This window comes from Triplophysa dalaica, chromosome 8 (assembly GCF_015846415.1).
Source record: "Triplophysa dalaica isolate WHDGS20190420 chromosome 8, ASM1584641v1, whole genome shotgun sequence".
Classification (NCBI taxonomy): Eukaryota; Metazoa; Chordata; class Actinopteri; order Cypriniformes; family Nemacheilidae; genus Triplophysa; species Triplophysa dalaica.
In genome coordinates, this window is record NC_079549.1 from 19,900,531 (window position 1) to 19,926,483 (window position 25,953).

At 38.9% G+C, this 25,953-nt stretch overlaps 1 protein-coding gene across 1 annotated transcript in view; it reads right to left on the reverse strand.

Moving 5' to 3' along the window:
- Positions 1–328: 328 nt before the first annotated feature.
- abca12 (ATP-binding cassette, sub-family A (ABC1), member 12) overlaps positions 329–25,953 on the reverse strand; it is a 44,659-nt gene continuing 19,034 nt past the window's right edge. The window contains exons 25-57 of the mRNA XM_056754495.1: positions 25,153–25,332; positions 24,581–24,872; positions 23,002–23,116; positions 22,556–22,885; positions 22,236–22,305; positions 22,015–22,149; positions 21,559–21,714; positions 21,204–21,387; positions 20,764–20,982; positions 20,458–20,654; positions 19,883–20,040; positions 19,467–19,703; positions 18,572–18,719; positions 18,142–18,388; positions 16,925–17,014; positions 15,569–15,668; positions 14,984–15,111; positions 14,049–14,136; positions 13,792–13,897; positions 12,806–12,860; positions 10,646–10,823; positions 9,845–9,960; positions 8,839–8,998; positions 8,275–8,528; positions 6,799–7,003; positions 6,347–6,456; positions 6,085–6,235; positions 2,687–2,821; positions 2,272–2,375; positions 1,949–2,041; positions 1,677–1,782; positions 1,386–1,523; positions 329–1,140 (exon numbers count right to left, since the gene is read on the reverse strand). Coding sequence (XP_056610473.1) covers positions 1,036–1,140; positions 1,386–1,523; positions 1,677–1,782; positions 1,949–2,041; positions 2,272–2,375; positions 2,687–2,821; positions 6,085–6,235; positions 6,347–6,456; positions 6,799–7,003; positions 8,275–8,528; positions 8,839–8,998; positions 9,845–9,960; positions 10,646–10,823; positions 12,806–12,860; positions 13,792–13,897; positions 14,049–14,136; positions 14,984–15,111; positions 15,569–15,668; positions 16,925–17,014; positions 18,142–18,388; positions 18,572–18,719; positions 19,467–19,703; positions 19,883–20,040; positions 20,458–20,654; positions 20,764–20,982; positions 21,204–21,387; positions 21,559–21,714; positions 22,015–22,149; positions 22,236–22,305; positions 22,556–22,885; positions 23,002–23,116; positions 24,581–24,872; positions 25,153–25,332 — 5,090 coding nt within the window. The 3' untranslated portion in view covers positions 329–1,035. The remainder of the gene's footprint in view (positions 1,141–1,385; positions 1,524–1,676; positions 1,783–1,948; positions 2,042–2,271; positions 2,376–2,686; positions 2,822–6,084; positions 6,236–6,346; positions 6,457–6,798; positions 7,004–8,274; positions 8,529–8,838; positions 8,999–9,844; positions 9,961–10,645; positions 10,824–12,805; positions 12,861–13,791; positions 13,898–14,048; positions 14,137–14,983; positions 15,112–15,568; positions 15,669–16,924; positions 17,015–18,141; positions 18,389–18,571; positions 18,720–19,466; positions 19,704–19,882; positions 20,041–20,457; positions 20,655–20,763; positions 20,983–21,203; positions 21,388–21,558; positions 21,715–22,014; positions 22,150–22,235; positions 22,306–22,555; positions 22,886–23,001; positions 23,117–24,580; positions 24,873–25,152; positions 25,333–25,953) is intronic.

Consider the following 25,953-nt stretch of genomic DNA (forward strand, 5'->3'; position numbering starts at 1 on the left):
AAGGTTCAGTCTACAGACAAGGTTTAAGGCTAATATCCCGGACTAAAATTAATGTTTGAGCTTGAAAATAACTTGATATATCTTAAAATATATTAGTGTGATTTTTTTGTCTGAAGATCCACAGCAGTAATGTTTTAAATACGTGTAACCAAATTAAATATCTTCAGATATTTAAATATCTAAGCCATAGTTAAACCTTGTCTGAAAATGGCAATGAAACTGAATAAACAATAAAATCCAAACGTGTTGGCTTTTAGTGGTGGGATGTTATGACATAAAACATAAAGACCCATTTGCACTAAATTGAAGAAGACAGGTGCTCAACAACTGCATTTGAAAAAAAGCTTTAATGTATAAATACGCTCGGTACATTTTCAAAGAGGAACCGTGCCTTGAAGGAGACAGAAAAGGGAGCCAATGAAATATTCAGTACATTCTTGCGCTCTAAAGATGTGCCTTCAGAGAAAATATTAATGAGAGTGAAGATGTGCAGATATTGAAGAATCATTTATATCTTGAAGTCAAAAAGGTCACAGTGATTTATATGAACCCCAAAGAAGTTCAGCATTAATGGAGCCAGTAGTCAGTATCAAATCATCACTCTGCACACGTTTTATGCAGTAAGTAACACATTTTGGTGGTTCAGTTAAATCATTCAAGTTAAAAATAGGTAGAGCTGGTAAGATTCTTCATAATTTTGGTTACTAAGTTTAAAAGATTTACTTAGATAAGCAGCACTGGATGTGTCTTAAGGTAGACAAATAAAGAGAATATTCTAATGTCTTGGATATAGTTTGGCATGTGGTATTGAAACAAACAAAAAAAATATTCATGAGATATTGAGAGCCTTCATTGTTCTATACAAAATTAAACAGATTTTCTTTTGTCCTTCATAAAAATCATGACACCAAAACTTTATAGTTAATAAAAGTTCCTATATATATATATATATATATATATATATATATATTATATATATATATTAATTCATTTTTAGAGGTTAAGTTAATGCTATGGTGTGCAAATCAAAGCAGTTCATGTGTCTAGAGCATTGTATGAGTCTAGACTGTCGACGTCTGAGCCGTCAGTCACTTCTTGCGAGTCTGCGTCCATCTTCCCTTCAGCAAAGTTGATGAAAACCTGAGGAGGCAAAGCAAGATGATTACTGCAAGTCTCCACATCACCACTTCTCTCTTTATTCCCCCTTCCGTCTAACTTTACAATTCTGTCATAATTGATTTAAACTCATGTTGTTCTAAACCATATGCTGTTATATTTTGCATGCAACACATTCTGAACACCTGGATGGTTGGAGTAAATGATGACAGATTTAAAAGAATAGTTTGTTTCTCAGTCAATCGTGCAGCTGTAATGATATGCCTCACCTCATCCAACGTGGTCTGGCTGACCGAGAAGTGTTGGATTTGCAGAGCAGCCTTGTTGGACTCCAGCTGGTTAAAGATGGACGCCACACCACCAGGAGCAACAGGCACGTGATACTCCACCATGTTGGAATGATGGTCCTTTATGAACAAAAACAGCATATTCTCAAGCAAAGACAATCAATCTATCCAAATGCATAATTCATCCCTAAAAACCGCATGCATATTTTCCTTAAAAACAGAAAGAACTGAATGTAATATTAAACCTCATTGAGCTCTATATTGCTTTCTCACCTTTAGGTACACGCTGGGGAAATTTTGCTGCATGAAGTTGCTGATCATATCCACATCACAGGAGGCTCCCGCTAAGTACATTTTAACGGTGAATCCTTTGCCAAACCTGTCAGATAAACACAGATTATTGCTTCGCCAGGGACAAAATTATGAAGTGTCTGCAGGAGATATCGGGCTCAAGAGCATCAATAAGTGCGAAAAACAAGAGACGTGAGAGAAAGTTTTGGAAGAAGAAAAGCGATGACTTGGACGTCAGAAGCAGAACCACTGACCTGTTCTTGATGTGCTGCAGGGACCCGAGACATGTGAACTGTCCTTTCACCATTATAGCCAGACGGGTGCACAGGGCTTCACACTCCTCCATACTACAAGACACAAAAACAAATAGGTGAAACTCTCCTATAACTCGTCTAATTTGTCAAAAACCAATATAGACAGACATATACAATTCTGAAAAAGCACACAATAACAAATGCACAAATCTGCTTATAAAACTGGGCCTGTATGCTGATACTAGGACGTTTTGGAAGTTCATTAAGTGGCGTTTTAAGATTTAAAGAAATAAAAAATGTATAAAAACCACAAACAGTACTACCTGTGTGATGTCAGCACCACAGCACATTTGCCCATCACCTGCTCCTGGATGATTCTCCAAAGGTGGCGTTTGGTGCGTGGGTCCATTCCAGAGCTGGGTTCATCCTAAGAGGTTAAAGAAAGAGGAGTTCAACATAAGTGGAATATTTCTTCAAGCTTACAGAAGCAGATGCAAACCCACATACTCTCCAGGTAAATGCGATGCTGAATAACTGATGTGCTGTGAGAGTTTGGCTGAACACTGCACACCCACACATTTCAGAGGCGTTTAACATTTTACTTACTCAAAGCCCTGCGAGTGAACGCTCGACACAGCATATGCCAAGCGGTTACTAGCAACTGATAGCACTGATGTAAGGTTTGCTAACTGATAAACAAGCATCGGCTTGCAGGAGGATGTGTGTTGTTTTGCTTACCAGTAGAAGGATCTGAGGATTTCCGATAAGGGCCAATGCTGTGGATAGTTTCCGGCGTGTTCCGCAACTGTAGCTCTCGCTCGTGTTCTGTCTGTGGTAATTCAGCTCCATCTTTTGCAATAGATAGTTCACGACCTGAACATGAAAACGGTAAAATATTGAAAATCGATGGTACTGTGATTTTTATTTTTGTAGAGGGGCCACCATGATGGTTCAGGGTTGCCAGATCTACATAACAAAATCCCCTTAAATGAACACTCTTTTTCATAGATAATGTCATTTTACATTACTGATTGACAGTGGATAAAAAAAATATTTCCACCTTTAATTCTGAAACAGTTTAAAAGTATCGCAGTTTTGTGTAAAAAGGCATGGATTTTGCAACCGTTTTTCTGCTTTTTTTAGTTTTGTAATGTGGTTGCTAAGCCAGTGTGTCCACCAAAGCAGTTTTAAGTGGCTGAAAAAGCCAAGCACTCGTCTGAAAAGCACTTCGGAGGCACAAGTCTTTTTTTAAAGTGAGGCGCTTTGTATGCTATAATACAGAATATCCTCCAAAGTATCGTGTTTAAGCAAGCAACACTTCTTCTTTAAGAACTGCTACATCTTCACACATTTACCGAAGCATTTACCGTTCTGTCATAATTGCCATACACTGTCTTTTTGATATTACAGAAGCAGTAATTGGCCCAAAAAGGCTTAACAAGTTGTTCTAACACATTAACTGTGCTGTCTTGACAACGTAATGAGTCACTTCGAATAATGTTTTGATTAAATGCCGGTTGACATTTGACCCCAAACACACACTGTGTCATGCTTTCTGCATTCATTTCACTAACTAGATTCATACATCAAAAACTCCAAGTAGACATTCTCTGCATTTAAATAGCTTCACATAAACCTGCAAGAAAGCGTAAATGGTCAGGGTGATGTACACCTACAGATCATCCTTCTGGGTCTGCGTCTTACGCTTCCCGCAAGACATCAGAATTTACCAACCATTTCCTCTCAATCCTCTGCTAATCCAAGTTAATGGGCCAACCCACAGAAGCAATTTCAAAGTCTCTGCAGCTCTTACACAAAGACATTTTCTAGCCAAAAGATGAGTGATAGTGTTCATAGACTGTTGAGTCGATTCCTTCGATGACCTTTTTATTGCAGGGTAACATCATTATTAAAACGCAGAAATTTTCCTTTATTTTACTTCAACACGGTTGCACTTTATATAGACCTTAAACAAATGAAGGAATCGTTTGTATAATGTAACCTAAATAGAAATGTAACCTAAAGAAACAATTCACACAACTTGTTTTCCTATTAATGTCACTTCATGATCGATTTTATGAGTTATCTGTGCAGACTAAACAACGTCCAAAGCATCGTCGGAAAACAGCCCACAGGAACAAAAGAGAAGGGTACGACAGTGACAGTGAGGAATGTGTGTGTTCGAGCATGTGCTCATAATGTCATAAATGCGTGTCACAGCCCGCGATCCTAACGGAGGTGATATTTTCGTCTCAAGCTTAAGCTCTCTAGATCAAAATATTGTGCAGGATGTAATAAAGAGTAAACGGAGATAAGCCGATGAGATTTATCTTCCAAATACTTTTTCCGTCCCGTTTATTTTTATCCATTTAGCTGTTAAGAACAGCATGGCCAATTGTGTTGTACGAAACAGGCGGTTCAGACTTAAATCTGATTGGATGCGCTGCAATCAAATCCACCGGAAAAATGCAAAGTTGCCACAGTTTTACTACGGTGTTTTATAAGCAACGATATGTTGATAAGATACCAATTTGTTATAAATTTAACCAAATCTGTGAAAACCCAGCTAAAGTTGTTTTTTGTGATTTATTGTTTTCTACATAAAATCATCCTGCATAAAGAACATTCTATAAAATATAATCTTCTTAATATCTTTGAAATTGACTCGGTGTGAGTGAGACCATTTCAATAATTGAAATCATAGTCACATTAATGGTTGAAATTAAAATCCGAATTAGATTTTGAGACTTTTTTCAAAGATTTCGTAATAATAATTAGAATCAGAATTCTTACTAATGAATTGTAAGTGATGTGTATTAGCCTCGACTTGCCATTTTATCAAAATCTGACACCCTGACCAGATCTGAGTCTGAACTATCTTTTTTGGGCTGTACATTATATAGAAATGACAGAAATATCACAAATATCCATATTGCAAAGGTGTGCAATAACTGAAAGATTGTCCTTTTTGCACTAAAAAAAGTGATATATAGTCCAAGTTTTAGGTTGATGCACAAAGCAGATTGGAACGCAAACGGTGTGTTCACTTTGATGTGAAACATGCACGTTAAATACCTACATTTACAGTTTTATTTATATAAAGTTCAAATTATATGTACAAACCTGAAGCATTATTGAATATAGAATTATTTAGCAAGCTGTCACATTTTTTTTAATACTGTGCAGCTCTAATTTGTTTTAGAGACGGTTTAATTGGAAATTCATTAACTTCTGCTCTGTGTTTACTTGTAATAAAATAAAGTTTTTTATATTTATTTATAATCATATTTATTTATATAATACTTGTTTTAACAAGATAAACAAAAGTTATGTTACCCAAAGTTTACTTTTGGTAGACCTCCGGAAAGAATCAATAAATGTTACGTTATTTTGATTTTTATTTAATACGTCTATATCACACAATTGATTTGTTGTTCTTAACAATTGATAAAAATCCTTTCAAGACTATTGTTAAGTATGCACATTATAACCGATTTTTATAAAAGCTTGCTAATATGACACGTTTCCATAGTCCTTTTAACAGTCTTTAGTAAAACTGATAAAGATTTCATATCTGCAGCCAAAGACAAGTTTTCCAGAACTGCTAACTCTTAATAGTCCTGAGAGAATAAAAGATTCATTAGCTTACTCATGAATCAATGTGGAGCAGAGCCAATCGCTTCCTGTCAAATGCAGTACTCTGACTACACCAAACTATCTCTGCCCTGCGATCTATTTAAGCTTAGACCAGCATGAATAACTTGATGGATGTTGGTTTGATGCTGGTCAAGTTGGTAGATCACCGCTTTGTGCTATTCACAAACAGAACAATCGATTCAGTTCGCCCAAATATCTTCCTTATTTCCTCATCAAGGACAATTAACCTGTTGTTAAGGAGCATGGAAAGATGTTGACGGGCTTGGTGAACAGATGCAAAATGTCTTGATGTTTTAAAAAATGTAAAAAAGGAGTTCTGTCGTTATTTAACAAACAGCTGGTGTGTTTCACAGCTCATCTCTTGTCCTCCATCGCCTGCACGTGCTCAGTTGCACAACTTGCTCTTTCTGTAAGTCACTTTGATCAGAAAGTGGCCTTTGTCTGGACAAACAAGGAGTTTGATGCAGGTGTAACCTTACCCGGTCAATTTCTCTCTTGGAAATGCCCCTGATGCGAGCGTAAAAATAGAGATGTTCCTCTCCGGTCAGAAGGTCATCTAGAGCGTCCACCTGGGGGCAGTAACCAATGTTTATGCCCTCTCTCCTGCAGTCCATGATGTCGACCATTCTCCTGCAGACACAGGTCATTGAGATTTATGAGCACGCTGTGACAACCCAACACAAACGTCTTGTAAAAGGGTTTTAGTGTTTCAAACATGGCGCAGTACAATAAAAGCCTTACCCGTCTATGTTACAGATCTTAGCCGAGCCGTCGGTCGGGCTAATGTCTCCTGTAAGCATCTTGAAGGTGGTGGTCTTCCCTGCACCATTGACTCCCAGCAATCCAAAACACTGAGGAAGACAATGATCATTCATTCGAATGCTTTGCTCTCATCAATTATTCCTAACAGCTAAATCATAAATCATCTTCCCTTTCAGAGGGGAATAATAATGCATGAGATATTTCAAGCGTCTTGAATGTCTGTGAATGTCTAAATGCATTTCTCCTCGGTACACATTCGACTGTGTATCTTAAACTTTTCACAGTGCAATCAGTTTATGTTTTACTCATGGATGGATGGCTTCACTTGGAAATATGCTGCATTACAGAAAAATGGTTGCGAAGGCAGTGTCATGTTGACTCAAATTTTCAGTTTTTGTGCAAATAATGTCAGTGATAAAAACAACACAGACCTCTCCAGCTGGGATGCCAACGGACAGGCCATTGACAGCGTGAACCCTCCTCTTCAGATGCTGGTAGATCTTACTCAGCTGGTTAACCTGCAGAATATCTGCACTCGCAGCCCCACTGTTCACTCGCAGGCGTTCAGCTGTCACATCTTCATCATCATTGGGATTATAGCTCTGAGCAACGATCTTCTTACGACAGATTAGCCGTCTGTGAAGGACGAAAAAAATGTTTCAAACTATTTTCCAGTAATGGTTGTTAATCAAGCACTTTAAGATAACTGCTCACACGGTCACAGCTTTAAAGTAATTCATGATAACATTTTCGCTAAAGCAACTGAAAATAAATCTTACATTTTTTTTATTGAAAAAACAACCTGCAAATATCTCACACCTGTCTCAGCAAGTAAGATAGCATAGTAGATTGTTGTAGAGAAAGTAGATTAACTTTACACATAACTACACACTTAAGTCTGTATACATTTCTTTGTTCTGATGAACACAGAGAAAGATATTTGGAAGAATGCTTATAACCAGACAGATTTTGGACCCCATTGACCACCATAAAGGAAAAAATGCAACAGTGCCTCAGAACTGTTCGTTGTCCTACAATGTCTTCTTTTCTGTTCAACAGAACAGGAATTTTCCTACTATGGGAGTCAATATGGGGAGAGATCTGTTTGGTTATAAGCAGTCTTCCAAATATCTTTCTCTGTGTTCATCAGACCAAAGAAATTTATACAGAACTGGAACAACTCAAAGGTGAGTTAATGATGACAGAATTTTCATATTTATGTGAAATATCCCTTTAAGCAAGTAACGTTGTCCCACTCTTTCAACAAAAGATTTTCGTACCCCAAACAAAGTATCAAAGACTTAAAGGTCCAATATGGACCTATTGCCAGAAATGCAGTATAATATACATAACAATGTCTTCAGATATATATAAAGACCTTATATAAAGAACGCAGGTGCTATTACATAGTATTCCCCACGTTGTTCTAATGCTAGGTTCACACCAAACGTGAACAGTCGCGTGCCACGCTCTTTTATACTCGCGGGAAAAAATGAGAGTGAGTGATTCGATCGGAGTAATATTTTTTTAAAACTTTGCACAAGACCAGATTGACGCATATTCGGGGCAATAGCGCCGCCCCACGTCATTCGCACCATCTGCCGCGAGTTCGCGTCTATAAGAGTCTTTGCATTGACTTTGTATGTAATTTACTTGCTCAAAGCGCTTAATTCGTGTTTGGTGTGAACCAAGTGCTCTACAGAGCACGTTTCGAAAATACGTTATCTTCTTCAGCAAAAAGGTGTAAACGTGACAACATCGGAGTTCTGTGTCAGCCACAGTAGTGCTTCGAAAGGGAGGGTTGGAGTGAGCCATTGGTTGCAATTCTCAAACTCACCGCAAGATGCCGCTAAGTTTTTATACACTGGACCTTTAAGCTTTAAAATACCAAAGCCTCAAGCACGTACCTGACTTTGCGAATGAGTGATTTGTTAAGTAAGAGGCGGAGCGTGAAGCAGATGACACCCTGCAGGAACAAGGAGATGTACATCCAGCCAAGCACATCCATGCTGAAAGGGTTTTTGTAGGCGTCCACCCCATAAGCGTTCAAGATCTGAACCTGCATGTCAACGCGTGCCAGCTCCATCAGCCCGTTTCCAAAGCTGAACTGAGGGAAGACTAGAAACAGGTTGCTCATGGTTCGGTACACATCCTGAACGTTCTGTAATGTAAAAAAACAGAAGTTTAAAAAAAAACGTTACTCAGATCTAATACATGTGACTGTTCATACGAGTTGCTTAATAAAATAAAACTAAAATTTCTGGACATTGCTTTATTGCAAAGCTGTTAACAACATGACAACATCATATATGAAGACAATTACCTTAAGACACAACGTAAAAACTTGTTGATGCACTAACAGAGTTCAATGATAGAAATATTTCAGTGATAGAAAAAAGAGAAATCATTTCCCTGATATTTCCCTCTACACTTTTTTATGTAGGGAGAACAGAAAAAAAGTGTATTCTGACCAGTTCGTTGGGGTCGAGTTGACCGAGGAAGAAGAGAATGGAAGTGGAGATGATTGTGTTGACGCTGATGAACAGATTGATGCACACATAACCGATGAAGGCCATCTCTGTATCCTTGAATACAGCAGACAGAAGATACATCCAAGGGAATGTAGCAAAGCTGAAAAAAAGTCAATGTGGTAAGCTACAAGCTTCAAAAGCGACCACTACTTCCTCTTTGAGTACAAGACACAGAGGGAATCAAAGGAGACAAAATATATTCTGCAGTTGAGCTAAGAGCCTGGAAGATAAATGAGTTCATCTATTTCCTCTTTGTGATGCTTTGTCTCTTTACTCCAGCCCTGCAGAATGATCTGCTTCTTTATTCATTACTCTTGGTGATTGGGGTCAACGGGTCAAGGAATAGGATGTGTTTAATCCGAGGGGTAGAGTGCGTTTGCATGTCTGCGGGAGAGTGTGTGTTTGTCGGGCGGTCGCGTCTATTGTTAGCGATGGAAAGTCTGCGGCGCTCCGAAGGATGCTAAACAAAAGCAATTAAGCGAGGGTGAGGAGAAAGCCAGCTGATCGCTGTGATGTGTGGTTATTTATGGGCCGAGAGCTGGTGAGCTCGCAGGCAGATGAACCCGGGTGGAACCGCACTGCCGACTTTACGCTAAGAAGAATGGCCTCCCAAGAAGCCCCGGAGCTCTGAAGCTTCAAGTCTGACTGCGACTGCGCTCCCTGCTCTCCACAATGCAATTAACTGGCCGATGGAGCGTGTGAAATCATTGCAGGAAAGCTCAGAGCAGCTCTCCCTCTGTGGAAAATAAGTTTTCGTTTACCTGAAAAGCGGCAAATTAACAGAAGCGTCCTCTATAGCGGGACCGACGTCACCACGTGTGCTGTTTGCTGAATAATGCATTGATAAAACCCTAGTGCCTTGAGGACCAGTCACTATTGAGAGGTCCTAAGGGGATGTGTGGACAGGAAAACCTCTGATGTAAAAGGAACTGTAATGTATGCTGACCCGAATAGCACCAGCAGAAGAGTGACTGCGGCGAGGTTCTGCCTGTCTGTGAAGGCCGAGAGCTGAAACACTGCTACCGTAGCCACAGAGAGGACCACAGGAACCATGTAAAGAGCCTGGAATAGAACAGAAACGCCTTGTGAATACAAAAACATAATATAATTGATATAAACAATAATGTGTAGTTGTTATAATATGTACAGCCGCAGAAAAATATTAAAAGACCATTCCACATTTTCATTTAATCAGCATTTCAATATTTTTTGTGGGCCATTCCTGTCCAGTGTCTGATGAATTTCAACAAAAAAATCAAACCTCAGGAGTGACATCCAACAGCAACAGCTTTTCTGATTTTAAAAAAATCACAATTTCACAATTTTTTGTTGTACTTGTTTAAAGAATTGCCACTATCTTGGGTTTAATCAGATCTTTACATGTAAATTAATCAAAATTGAATAGGCGTGTCGCTGAAAATGATAAATAAGTGAACTAAGAAAGCTAAACCCTTAAAGAGGGTACGTCTAAAAGCATTCAAATATTAAAACATATATGTTGCCAACCAGTAGAAAGAAAAACAGGTGTCACATTGTAAACAAAAACATATCTTTTGTATCATGAAATACCATGCCACAATATAGCTGTACATGTCCTTCATAAGTGACATTATGAATTGTTATGAGCATAGTGGGAAAAATACCTCTGTGATGGCAGGTCAAGTGAGAGGCACTTGTATACTTTTTGGGTAAACTTGTTTGATAAGCATAAATCTATCAATGAATATATGAATGAATAATGAATTACCATATCATAGAAGAAGTTGATGATCCAGTAAAAATGCTCGCTGATGCCAGAGATCTGCTGAAGTCTCTTGGAACCGGTGTGATGTTCCTGAACCTCATAGATGACAAAGCTGGCAGTCATGATGGAGTAGCCGGTGATGACGCAGAGTGAGACCAGAATGCTGACCAGACTTCCAACCCTGCACAAAAACAATCATCAGGATTCAACTTTAACAAGCCTTAAAGCATTGTGAGCAAAAAGCGAAAACCTTTGTGCCATGCCTACAGCATACTGTGCAGTGAAGACATACTACTTCTACAAAAAAGTAAGGGTAGTGCTAGTTTGGTATTCTGATCCCCCCCAGTCTAAGCCTCACAATACAAACTGTGCTTAATATTTCTGACAGATCTTAACACCGTTCTTTGTCAATACCAAACATATCAGCCCAGGACGCAAGGCACAGTAGGGAGAGAAAGATGAAAGTCGGGAGAATTTAGTTCTCTCTATCTCTAAGAATTGTGTAAGGCAGATTCAAAGATCATCTCAGCAGGGCACATCCTCTTCTGGTGGTCACCCGCTGAGCTTCAGCTTTAAACATTGCCTTTCCTCCAATCAATCAATATGTAAACCGTGCCACTAATAACACGGTAAAAATGAAGGACAAAAAGAACACTGATCTTGAAGAAAGACCCACAACAGAGACACTTCAGCCTAAGTGTGGAATCGAGAATCGCTCGCATTTCCTTAAGAAGTGCCTGGGCAAAGAGGATTGATTCTGCCTGAATAAATATAAATAAAATCATGACATAAGAAAGTAACTTAAGCAAACTCTTGCTTGTCTTTTTATCTATAAAAAGGTGCGTCAAAAGGTTCCTCACAGTGATGCCATATGTGACCCTGAACAACAAATCCATTCTTATGGGTCAATTTTTCGAAATTGAGATTTTTAGATAATCTGAAAGCTGAAAGATTTTATTGACGTATGAGTTGTAAGAATAGGACAATATCTGGCTGAGATACAACCGTTTGACCTCAGGAATCTGTGAGTGCAAAAAAATCTAAATAGTGAGAAAATTGCCTTTGAATTTTTTTATCAGTGGCACTGTGGCAGGTCATAACTCACAAATTTAAGTTTTTATATTTTCAAGGAAGGAAATTTTCAAAATATCTTCATGGAACATAATCTTTAATTTATATCCAAATGATTTTTGGTTTAAAAGAAAAATCGATCATTTTGACCCATACAATGTATTTTTGTCTTTTACTAAAAATGTTCCTGTGCTACTTAAGGCTGGTTTTGTGATCCAGGGTCTATATAAGGAAACAGTTACCAATCAGTTCTTGGCCACCATTGACTACCAAAGTAGGAACATTTGCTTTATACTGTACACTGTTGAACACAAAAGAAGATTGAGAAATGTAGGAAAGCAAACACTCTGGGGCGCATCCACTAAAATTTGGATTTTTCCTACTATGATAGTCAATGGTGGCCAAGAACTGTTTGGTAACAAGCATTCTTCCAAATATATTTCTCTGTATTTATCAGAAGAGAGAAATGTGTTCAGATTTGGAATAACTCGAGGGTGACTAAATGATGAGAGCATTTTTATTTTGGGGTAAACTGTCCCTTTAAGTAGATTAAAAACGGAAATTCTCTATATGTGAACTGGAACTCCGCCTCCCATAAAATTCACTTCCTGGACTAATTTCCATCCCTAAACAGATATTTCCAATATGGCTACAGAGTACCCATACTATTCATATCATCTTTTGGTTTAGCCACCCAACTTCTATTCATCCTCATCTTGTCAACCCCCCTTTTACAACCGTGTTTTGGTGGTAATGTTGAATCAATTAACCTCTGAACCACCTTGAAACTAAACAAACATAATATTGGGTCAGTCATCAATAAGCCGAGCTGGGGAAAAAAAATCAACGAGGAGTAAATACAACAGTCAAATTACATTAGTTCAAGTGCTCCACTGGAATGAAAATGTCAGAGCGGTGTTTGCATATCTTATCTAAAGCTCATCATTTGGCTGATTGCTTTCTTTTCTCCACCAGTGGGCCCATGATTTGGTACCGGCCCAACTAATATGTTCAGTCTGTATCTGGTCCCACAGAGTACTTCATCAGCTCTGGCTGGCAGACACAAGGGCGTGTGTGAGCTTGTGTACTTACATGATATCTTCTCCTTGAACTTGGCCAGGATAGGGGTGGCTGGATACCGAGATAGCTGCATAAGGAAGACAATAAAGGATTTGAGCACATTTGGAAGTATTCGCGTGACCAATCAATCTTTTGTTTTATGAAACGTGCATCTCTCCCTGTGAAGCTCTGCTGAATTTATGTTCTGTTTTTCCAGGATTGAGCTACATGTGAATGACTGCGCCCTCCCTTTCTGTTATTGACTGCTGGGATTGTGTTAATCTTGCTTGGAGGCAGACAGTGAATCTCGAGAACTGGACTAGCCTGGCAGTGTTGAAATAAGACCGGGGCGTCGGTCCAGATCCATTGCTTCATTTCAGAACCTCTAATTAGCATTCGGACCTCTGTGGTGAACAATCGAGAAGAAACACTGCCCCCTATCTAAGGGCTATGGTATTGCTATTTATGTTGTTCTTGTGTTTAGTGCACAATAGTTTCAGCAAGACTGCCCACAGACTGCCTGATGCATATCGCACACAAAATTGGAAAGCACTCGTGCAAATCACACAATTTAAAGGATATCAGGTCTTGAATTTGTATTATTTTACAAGGAAACGATAAAATGTTTAAATGTGGGTTGAGTTCTTGTAAGGAAGAAAGTATTAACGGTTTATATATGGCGAATTGACAAGCATGCAGCGTTTCTTTACAGAGTGACAAGTACTTTTACATACCTTTAGACTGAACTCAATGTAATACACATGTGAAAAAGTAACTTGTAAAAAAGTGTTTTTTTAAGCTGCACTTTGAAACCCGTTTCCAAAAATGCAGCTATTGCGTACATGAAAAACCGTAAAGCAAACACAGCTTTCCGTTTTAGTAGAAAACTGTGTTATTATGTATACGCCCCCTAACTGCAATACATGCAATTATTAGATCTATGCAATTTCACAGACTAAAAAGAAGCTCTTTCACCGGTCAGAGAGCTACTGGTGATAAAAGAGAGAGATTTAATTTACCGTATTGTTGTCGTTTCTCAGGTGGCAGACTGGATCTGAGCAGATAGTTATTGAGGCTGTTGAGGTAAGCTGGCATGCTGTGGTGGCCTTCTGGATTATACCAAACCTATATTAACACAAACATCGATAAAACTCTTTGCAAGCCCCTTTCATTTCCATGTTTTCAATATGTCTGTATGGGTTTGCATAAACTGTGATGCTGAGATAATGAGGCACCTTGTCACAGGGGAAAATATAAAATCCCAAAACAATATTACCTTAGAAAGAGTTCTGTTCTGTGGTACGTCTAACATGTCCAACTTGAGATCAATAGGGAGGGGCTTTCCAAATTCCCAGCCTCCGTATCTGAAACAAAACAACACGTCTTGTGTTAGTGGGATCCAAAAATATAAGACCACTGTGAGAAATGTTTTTTTATTTACAGAAAAACATAAAATAAGTATTTTGATTGCAAATGCATCTACTATTTGTCCTTTTATATTTCAAATGCATGAAAATGTGTAACTTTTAAACATGTATAATTTATAATTAAATACATTTAAAATATTCAAGTTAAATTGGAAAAAATTACACTGTTAATAAAAGCGTATTTTTTGCTAATGCCCGATATGTTTGAAGGCCGCTGTCTGCTGGTTCACAAGTTGGGTCGATCTGGTTCTCATTATAACTTTAAAGTCCCCATTACCTTGATGTTCTATACCACATCCTTATATTCACATTACAGCTCAATTTATGTAACGATAAACGTATAAGTGCTCTGGGACACTAAAGCATATTCTCCATGATATACTTTTAATTACCAGTTTTATGTCTTTGATGAATTCCCACCCAATTTCTTGCCTGAGCTGTGATGTCTTTTTCATTTTTTACCAACGGCCCGAGGCAGGGCTGTGTATTTTATTCAAAAAAAGACCAATGTATGAATAATAAATGCTAGCCGTACTATTTTAGGCGTAATAAAGTATTTTATTTCACACCCTGCGTGCTATTTGACCAGCATGGAAAATGTCAGCTGGTTGAAATGCCACAGTAAAGACAGAATAAACTGAAGCGCTTCCTCTTTAATTATTAACCAGCCTACCAGCTCTTCATGAATCTTATTATTCAACCCGGCCAAGACTCAAACCCGTGACATAAGAATTACCTTTTGAAATTCGATTAATGCCGTGATATCGTGTGCAACACAATTCACCTGTTTCTAATGAAGTCATTTGCAGTGGACAGCAAATAGGTCTCTATGTTGATGCCCGTCAGGTTGTAGACGATCTGGGATGATGGATTTCTTATGTGAGGAGGATCGTAACCTGAGGCAGGACATGACTAAAATTGAAAGAAAAGTGAGTGATGTAATGAACAGAAACTTTGCTACAAGGATGATTACAATACGAAATCTAACAATCGCTGCCTTTTGATTTAATTTCCAGAATATTTTCAGAATCTTATATCAGAACATTTTTATTGCCTGGTTGGTCAAACGATGTCTTAAATCTTTCTATCACAGGGAATTCTACAAAAAGATATCTTTGCTCTGCATTATCAAGCAGTGACAGAGTTACTTTTAACTCTGATTTCTTTAATTTCGATCTAAATGTAGATTCCTGTTTACCACCTGAATTTAAATTCCGTTCAAATTCAGGAATCCTCTATTCTGAATGGACAGAACAGACCCAACAGGGTCTGCCTCACGCCTCTAATTTTAAATATACGTAGCTGACAAAAACCCAACACAGATAATATGCAAGTGTGGTTTTTGTTATGATGCTTATGCTTGACCCACCTGCGTTTGCTCGCTACACTTGCAGGTGGAAAACTTAGCCGAGTTGTTTCCTCTGGAGATCCAAGTCTCTGCTCCTTTGTCATGCCTCTCCAAGCAAACCCTGCGGAAAAATAAATCTTCTTTGACAAGAAGAATACAATATTCTGCCTTGCTAACATGTGCATGCAGAGATACAGAGAGGCACTTTAGACAGGCGCTGTGATAATTGTGAAGTTATCAGCGAGAAGCTCTTGAGATGTGAGATGTACTGGAAAGGGGGTGGAGGATGCGTGCCAACCATAACAAGCATAACCTGTTTTTAATGGGGCAGAACCCTCTGTGACATAAGCAGAAACGCCTATAGTGTGCAAGACTCGTGAGATGCTGACTCACTGTACTCACATTCCTAAAGCATTCATTTCTTTTTAGGCTGTTCATGATATCTTGGTAAAAGTTATTTCATAGGAATTAAAAATCATGAAAATTAAAAAAAGGGAGATATTTATGAAAGATGTTCTCAAGTGTTAAAACCTTTTCTTTAAATACTTAAACTTAAAACCCCCCATTTCAATTGATTTTTATTAATAATAAGCTTCACAAAGGTGAGTTTAGCCAACCTACGGAAAACTAAATTCTGCTAAGATTTTACAATAAGGTTGTATTTGTGTACATTAGTTAATGCGATAGCTAACATGCATTAACAATGAACAACACTTTTAGCACAATAAAGTTTTTTTTCATCTTAGTTCAGGGTTTCCCAAACTTTGGTTCGTGAATCCCTGGTGGTTCATGAGGGAATTGCAGGGGTGCTCTGACATGGTATTTGTTTATGTTTACAAGTACCAGTTTGAATGCAAGTTGTTTCCATTACTTTGGAAAACAATTAATTACAAAGACATGTTACAGGTTTAATAATATCAATAGTTATGTAAATTACGACCGATACAGTTGATAAACAAACATGTTTTGCATGTACATGTGCTCTAAAAATTTTGAAATATTTACTTAAAATCTCAGGGGGTACTTCAAGATGAACAGAGATGACACAGATTACACAAAGCGTGATATAGAACATTGATAGCTAACCGAAATGGGACATTAGTGTAAAAAACACCTAGAAGGCAATAAGAGCCAGAGATACAATCAGAGAGAATATCTGGGCTCAGCTACTAGAAAGATGGTGACCAGAAGCTTAGAAACAGACCTGAGAAGATCTGAGAGGCTGAAATCATATAGCCAGCAAAAATGAAAGCCATTTGCAGTGGCCAGGTGAGCTGATGCTGTGATGTGTAATCACTTGTGGCTCACAGCAGCCTGTGGTCTGATTACTGATCTCACAGAACCCGACTCGACCGAGACATATAGATCATTACTTACGGGTTACTGGGGTTTTTCATGCAGAAGTGGTCAATGCCTGGATAGGACATCATGTTGTCTACAAGTCTGCTGCTGCTGGAATTCTGATTACTGTGGAGAGAACGACAATATAGATTGAATATTTACGATATATCTGATATTTTTGTTGGTGATTATATACTAAGCTCAAGTTCTCAAATTTGATTGGCCAAATTATGTTTCAGGAGTGTTGATATTTAATGATAAATGATGTTGAATGTGGAAAAACAACTAAAATGTTTGTGATCAAGTTTGTCTAATTATAAAAATTTGTTTAAAGTTTTAAAATTATTTTAAATTTATTTTAAAACAGCCATTTCAGGGGCAAATGTGTAAATGCTGCGGCTTCGAAAAGTAAAATAAATATGTATTCATGTTTTTCCGTCCACCAACACATCATCAAACCAAGTGGCAATTATTTGTTGAGAAAGCACAACCACAATTTTCAAAAACTTCCACACTTTCCTAGGTTTTAAATTATAAAAGTACATAAGAAAGCACAGTTGCTGGCTTTTAAATGTAGAATGTGCTGAAAACTCTCTTGAAGTTCGATCTTTGAACTTGAAGTAGACTGACTTCATTTATCAGAAAAAAAGTTGGTTAAACGAAATTCAAAGAATTGTAATTTTGTTATTTAATCAAATAAACTTCATACATGTTAAGTGGGACTTAAGAATTCACAGGGACCATATACAGTTTGGAGCCACTGTATATTTTCTTCTTCCATCTATAGGCTGAAATTTTTATTTTTTTAACTTATTTTTTGACTGCATCACCCAGCCTTACCAAAACAACCAACTTCTTAAAAACTGTTCATTAAAGGAAGTTCACCCAAAAATAAACCTTTTACTATCACTTACTCACCCTAGTTCCAAATCTGTATAAACTCTTTGTTCTGTTGAACACTAATGAAGGTATTTTGAAGAATGTAGGAAAGCAAACAGTTCTGTGGCACCTTTGTAATTTCTCTTACTATTGTAGTCAATGGTGGCCAAGAACTGTTTGGTTACAAGGATTCTTCCAAATATCTTTTGCTGTGTTCATCAGAACAAAGAAATTTATACACAATTGGAACAATTTAAAGGTTAGAAAATTATGACAGGATTATTCTTGGATGAACTGTCCCTTTAAGCTTGTGACTTTCTAAAACAAGCAGATTGCCTATACTTTAGCAATACCAAAATTTCATGAATTCCAACCTGAAGAAAGCGTATTGTTCATCGACGTGGTAGAGAGCAGGGGTCAGCTCCATCTTTGGAAAGTGCTGGAGATCGCTCTTGATAGAGCCTAGACCCATGGCGGCGACGACAAAGAGCACAGGCAGCACCACCTGCGAGATCAGACCCTTCCAATCCCTCTTGGAGTGATGCACACGTTTCAGCAGCATTGCCATCACGCGCTGTGCTGTCAGGGCCAACCCACTCATGCTCGAGCTGCCGGTGAGGCCTATTAGAGGGGACGAGAAAGCGTGCTATGTGAGATCCAGGCAATCACTGAAACCGTCTCATTCCAGGAAAATTGTGAAAATGAGCTTTTAAAGTTCAAAGCTTTGAGAGGGGTAATTGGGAAAGTACAGGTCGTGAAACTAATATTCTAGAAAGGAAGGGATAATTTTAAAAGGCCACTTACTGGCTTTCTCTCCGAGATACATGCTGTTAATGTCGTCCGCAATACTGTCACTCGAAGCAAATAAGTCATTCACCAGCACAGACTCTGACACGGAGGGGAGGCTGTTTACATCAGGTTCCATATTGTCTTGAGTTAACTCCAGGAACACCTGTAAAAAGAAAAGGTCAATGAAATGTTTTGGGGTATAAACTACATTAAGTTTGTGTTTTCTATAATCGATATGATCTTTACCAATAACAAACCACTAAAAGATAAAACGTGTTTATCAGCAGTACTGGTTCGCTGGCATGACAACAAAAACCTGCTTCCCATTAAGAATCGCAAATTATATAACAAAGTGGCCTCCATATGTTCCAAACAATGCATTTTTATACGCATATTTCATATTGTAAAATAAAACTGGAATGTTTCTAAACCGTTTTGCTTTAAAGGGATTTTTCAAACAAATGTCGATCATCATTTACTCATCCTCTTGTCATTTCCAACATTTATGACTTTTTTCCTTCTGCAGAACACAAAAGAAGATATTTTGAAAAATGTGATAACTGGACCCCATTCACTTGCGTTGGTTTTGTGTCCATACAGTCTAAATGAATGGGGTCCAGTGCTGTTCGGTTACCAACTTTCTTCAAAATATCTTCTTTTGTGTTCTGCGGAAGATAGAAAGTCATTAAAGGTTTAGAATGAGTAAATGATGACACGGTTTTCATTTTTGGGTGAACTAGCGCTTTATATCAAATCGCTTTAAATTCCAATTCATTCTTGGAGCTGGTTGGAATATGCCTTTAAAATCCCTATGGAGAAAATAATTGAAAAATCTTCAGGATCCGATGTTACTGAAAAAGTGGGCAGTTGGTGTTGCGCCCTGTTGTTGATTTCTTCATCTGATGATTACCTCTTCGAGGGTGGTGTCTGAAATGCCATAGCAGCCGAGCTGAAGTCTGTCCAGGTTTTGATCCAGACCGTTGAGAAGTGATTGGTACGCGACTGCGTTCTGAGGGCTGTACTGCGGGAGAGAGTAGACCACGTCACCTACGTCTACCTCTTTCGGCCTAGCGTCGGGCAGGTGGGACTGAATGAATTGTTTTAGTTCCTCGCTGTCAAACTTTTCCGTTGAATCAGGACACTGAACCTACAGTAAACCAAAAGCACAACGAGAATTGTTTACATTTATTCCTTTGGAAGACACGATTATGCAAAGCAATGAACAAGAAATGCCTTTCAATCAGGACAGTTCCCCGTTCCACCTGACAAATATGAGTTGAAAAAATGATTTTATGACCAGGTTAAAAGAGAGAACATGAGGTCTACCTTCTTCGTAAGGATGAGGTTGTAACCTTTAGCCAGCTTGTCTTTCAGGTAGAATGGAGAACCGCAGCATTTCAGGCCTCCGAGCTCCAGGAAGGCGATGCGATCGCTGAGAACCTCGGCCTCGTCCAGGTGATGGGTGGAAAGAATGATGGTGCGTTCTGGGCAGTTAAACAAAGCGAGAACACAGGCACGTCAAATCAAAGATCTACTGATAAAGACAGACTCCGAACAAAGGCGATGTTCAAAGATAACACCAGAGACACGACCCGCTCTTGCGGTTTTAAATCCTCGCTTGAGATAATTCGCTAACTGTCTCACAGGAAGATAATTAAACATCAGAGGCGAGAACACAGGGAACATGACGGATAACAATCAGTCAGTACTACATCTGCGGTGGGATTTTTCCCCGTCTGGATTTGACGCCGCGCACCTTGAGAAAATCCATTCAAGTCTAATTAAATTCTAAACCAAGTGTCAGATACCCGATAAGAACAAACAAAGTCCTTTGGGTGTGTGAGGGGTTACAGGTACGAGCGGGGAAGTTTTATTCTCAAAGACAAGAAGGGCAGTTTCACCTTGCTTGTGCTGAAGGACGATGTCCCAGATGCTGCGTCGAGAGCAGGGATCCACCCCGGTGGTCGGTTCATCCAGCACCACCAGCCGAGAGCCTCCTATGAAGGCGATGGAGATGGATAGCTTCCTCTTCATGCCGCCTGACAGGGTGCCAACACGTTTATGTCGGTGGGAGTACATGTCTGTTTCCTTTAGAATCCTTAAAAAGAAAAAACAGACATTTAGCTGACGCTTTATCTCTAGTGACTTAAAGTTAAAAACCCATAAATGCCCGAGAGCACAATGGTGATTGTCCATTGCAGGGGTACCTGCACACTTGGTCCTTCACTTCCTGCTTGTTCCACTGGGGTGCTTTGATCTGGGCGTATAACAGTAGGTGTTCCTTGGTGGTGAGGTGATCGAAAAGGACATCATACTGCATGCACACGCCCATCTCCTTCCGCACATCCTCTATATAAGTCTCCATGTCCATTCCATAGACCTCAATGGTGCCAGAGGTGGGTGCAAACAAGCCGGTCAAGAGTGACCTGAAATATAGTAGTGTATATGTTACAGTATCGTGTTTTACGATATAGTACAGTGTAATGTAATGTATTGCAGTAAAGTATGACAGGCTATTATAGTACTGTACTGTATAGCATAGCAAAGCATAACTTCATAAAACATATTGTAGTGTAGTGTAGAAGTCAAAACACTGCATGTTACTATTGTAAATCAATGCAACGGGACGTAAAAGACATATACTTACATAGTGGTGGTTTTCCCAGCACCATTGTGACCCAGTAGAGAGGTGACATGTCCCTCGTAGAAAGAAAGATTCAGGTTGTCTACCGCATGCCGGTTGCCGTAGGTCTTTGTCAGGCTGTGGAGCGAGACTCCCACGGGCAACCGTGAGAGGTCTTCTTCTCCATTAGCCAAGAATGTATTAGTACCTAACAGGAAAGAAAATGAGAACGTGTTAAAATATGGTAACATATAAAGTGTAAATGTTAAATATGACAATTAGGAATGAAACCAAAGGGCTACAATTTACACTACAGTTACTGAGGTTTAATGAGCATTACATTCAGGGCCAAATCAGTCTAGATTTGTGTCACATGTACCTTTGCTTTTATCACGGTTGTTGTGCTCCTGCATCATGTTGGTGAAGAGAAGCCCTCTGCCAATCTTCTTTGGTGATCTGATACAGCAGCTGAACATATCCGTCCAGTAGGACCGTGTAAAAGGGAAGTACCATGGAACCCCAATGCCATACTTGCCTAAATGAGAGAATGGGATTGAAATATACCTCACTGTCCACAAAATAACAAAAACAACCAAGTTATGTTTAATATGGTTATAACCCAGAGGGTAACAACTTGTACTGTACTCCGTGCATGGTATGTGATAGATCTCATTTGGTCTTTTATCTTCTTTTATCTTTTGTGCTCTGCACTAGTGCTTTTGTCCCCCGTAACCATTAAAATACAGAACGCTCCATTAAAACTGTAATATCTGCAACTCCTTTTGTAACGATCGTTTTTAAATTAACCGTAAAAGAGTGAGCGGTTCAAACATACCTGGGAAGACCATGCGGATGTAAATACCGATGATGAAATACAACCCTGAATCGATGAGGAGCAGCCAGCAGAGCCAACCGAAGGATGTTGTGTCACCGGCCAGAGGAGAAATATACATGTTGCTCCACTGGATGCCTGATGTGAAAAAATACATTCAGTTAATGCATTTTTCCCCACACAAACACAAACTACAGGCACTTTATATTCTGAAGTCAACTCACCTTCTTCCTGTTTCTCATAGCGTGTGATATACTGACTACCGTAGCTGAAGCATGTCGGAGAAAAGAGACCCTGTGGAGTCAGACGGATTCATATTAGGACATTCAAAGCTGGGATATCAAAGAATTTGCGCTGATACGGTTAATACTGTTCTTGGACAACATAGTAAACATTAAAGTTAGCTAAATAACACACACCTCGACTAATAAGTCAACTAATAACCAGCCTAGGTGTCATTTTTGGCTAGCTTTTATTTTTCATTATCTTCAAACGTAACTGAGTAATTATGTTCTATAGCACACTAAATGAATACAATACAGACCAGCGCGCTCTTCACGGGGAACGAGAGGTTGTCCTCCAGGTGAATCAGCACGATGAAGGGGAAAAAGCTGATCACATAGATGAGGCTGCCGCTCAGCCCGGCGATGTTAGTCTTGTCGAAGAAGGAGCTGACCAGGAAGCTGATGGCGAGGATGCTGAGGCCGTAGTCACACAGGTAGAGGAAGATCACGAAGCCATCACTGTAAGGGAGGATGCCGCCTGCTTTCAAAATGATGGTGAGGATGGTGATAGTGACCACAAGGAACCCGGCGCTCTCAATGAACCAGGCAAAGAAGTGACTGATGGGATTGACGCCCATCATTTTCATGTACTGGTAGAAAAAAACAGTTGCTTGAAATACAATAAACCTGGATAGTGTTTTCTCAAACTAGCGATGGGCTAGCTATCAAACTCTGCAAACCAAATAAAATAGGTCTGGTTTCGTACCTCATGGAGACGCAGCTCCCTCTCGTGGACGAGTTTCTTCACAAAGTTGGCAATAAACAGAACCCAAGAAATCATGAGCGCCATCGGGAAGACGAAAGCAATGCTGTTGAGATACCTGGAAGGTGGAAAGGTTTGACGTTAACTGTTGAAGGGCACATACTGTGTGTTGTTTGATAAGCAAATTTTATTTTTAATTCAAGAAGTTAAACTACAAACAATGTTAGCAATGGGTATTAAATAGAAACCAGCTTAAATTATGTGAAAGTTATAAAAAAATTGTTGTCATCTTTATTAGCTGTTCCAAATCTGTATTTTAATTACTTTGTTTAGATAAACACAGAGGAAGATATTTGGAAGAATGCTTGTAACCAAACAGTTCTTGGCCACCTCATAGGAGGAAGAATGAAAATGGTAGTCAGTGCCTCAGAACTGTTTGCTTTCCTACATTATTTAAGAAATCTTCTTTTGTGTTCAACAGAATGAATCAATTTCAAGAGCAATTTTTCCAATGTAAACAATGATGGCCGAGAACTGTTTGGCTACAAGCGTTTTTCCAAATTTCTTTCACTGTGTTCATCAGAATGAAGTAATGAAAATAAGTAATGCAAAATGTAACTTTTGCCTCTCTATCGCCATCTACATTTGAGACATAAAATGGCAGATAACTTTACGTACTTAAGTTAAGTGTTCAGAAAAACAACTGACATTTCCTGCAAAATCTGAACAGAAAATTAAAATGATAAATCATTATTATAAGCTTACCGTTGTAAATCAGTGTAAGGTGAGGTTTAACACTTATTTTTATGTACTTTCTGAATTACTGACTTTCATTTATTTTTAAGCAAAAAGGTTTGCAGCTTTAAATAAATCTGAACATGCTGTTCTGTTCTGTTAAGAAAGTGGACAAAAAGAACTGGTCTTATAATTCAGTTTCTTAGAGCTATCTAGTCTTTTTTACCTTACGTAATGTGTCATAAAAGCCCTTAGGCCGTGACAATATCATATAACATAAACGTTAAGCTCAACCAAAAATGAAAATTATGTCATAATTTAATGAAACTTGTATAAATATCTTTGTTCCAAATATGTTTTTCATCAGAACAATGTCAGTAACCAAACAGATCTCATACCCATTTACTGCCATAGTAGGTGAAATAACTACTATGGAAGTCAATAGGGGATGAGATCTGTTTGGTTACTGACATTTTTCAAAAATCTTCCTTTGTGTTCAGAACAAAGACATGTATGCAGGTTTGAAACGAACTGAGGCTGAGTAAATGATGACAGTATTTTAATTTTGGGGTGAACTGTCCCTTTAAAAGGATAGTACACCCAAAAATGAAAAGAATTTTTCTAGTGTAGAACACAATAGATATTTGGAAGAATGCTGGCAACCGAACAACATCTGCCCCTTCATGACTTACACTGTGTCGACACAAAACCACAGGCCTTTCTCAAAATATCTTCTTTTATGTTCCACAGCAGAAATTTTTTAAAGAACAATTTAATTACACCTTTAACTAGACTTTTTTTTCGTCTATGTGAAGTTTGTGAGAGTTTATGCTTGCAAGAAACTTACTCATCCTTGTAGTAACAGGGATACGGGAAGGCTTGGATCTGGACGGCGGGCCCATCAATGGCTTTACCCGTCTGCATTTCAATGATGGCTCTCTCAATGCTCTCCTGCAGGTATACAAAGCCTCGACTGTACCGCTGTGTGTTCATGGCCGAGATGAAGGCATCCTTGACCCAGAAGGGATTCCGGGCACGGTCTGTCCGCATGGAGTTCTCAATGTTCATGCGGATGGTGTAGTCGATCTCAGGGGGCAGGCTGGAGTTTGACTTTTCCTTGGGAAGTTTGAAGATGACGCCTGTGAAGATGCAGAACTTGTGTGTTAAAAAGAAACTTCAGCATGCCTCCGGTCTGGAAGCTGCCTCTCTGTTGTCATGGTAACCCTTGAGACATGCTGCTCCTCTATAAAACGCTAATCTATATCTCAAGGGATTTGAATCGAATGTATTGAATTACAGGCTTTGCAGCCCGATGGCTCTTCGGTATGTGTGGTTTCTTCAGCTGAGACTATAACCAAACGCATGAGAGGAGAAATGAGGAGAAGAGGGATCTTGAGATGCGTGTGTGTGTGTACTCACTGGCGTAGAGTTCTCGGTTCTGAGCCAGCTTCTCAGCACGGATGTCAAGCTCATCAGAAGAATTGAAGCCTTTGTATCGGTCGAAGTTCACACAGGAGGAGAGGTTCATCATCAGGTTGGAGAGGGTGGTGATCTGATCCATGATGAGCTTGTTTTGGTCTAATAGAACTGTCATGTTAGCTGTAAAATAAAACAGAAAGAGAAAAATGTATTGGACCACTATAGATTGTGTTTTGCACCTTTAGGACAATATGCTCTTGACTGCATAGAGCAATGCCTCTCTGGGTGTTGCTATGAGGGTGTGTGGTGAATTGGTGTTCTTTTAAGTCTTCAAAATCTAAAGCCCTATTCAGTTGGGACTGCATTTTCTTGAGCAAGTAGAGCAAAACTTTCTGTATCGCTGACTGCTGCACTTTCATTATGAACTTTTTTATGCCAACTTTCTGGGTGTAATAACAGCTTATGGTTCAAGTATTGCCAACATAAAGAAAATTGAAAGAACAGTTCATGAAACAAAAAATCTTTCATAATTTACCTATCCTCATGCCATTCCAGCTGTATGTTACTTAACTTTCTACGTCGGTAGATTCAAATGTTATTGGTTTAGTTAAAGGTCCAGTATATTAAATTTAGCAGCATCTAGCAGTGAGGTCCCAAATTGCAACTCATGGCTCAATCCTCCCCTCCCTTTCAAAGCACCACGGTGGCTGACACAGGACAAAGATGTCGTCATGTTTTCCCTTCTTTGTCGAAGGAGATAACATATTTGCGGATTGTGCTCTGTAGAGCAGTTTGTCCGTT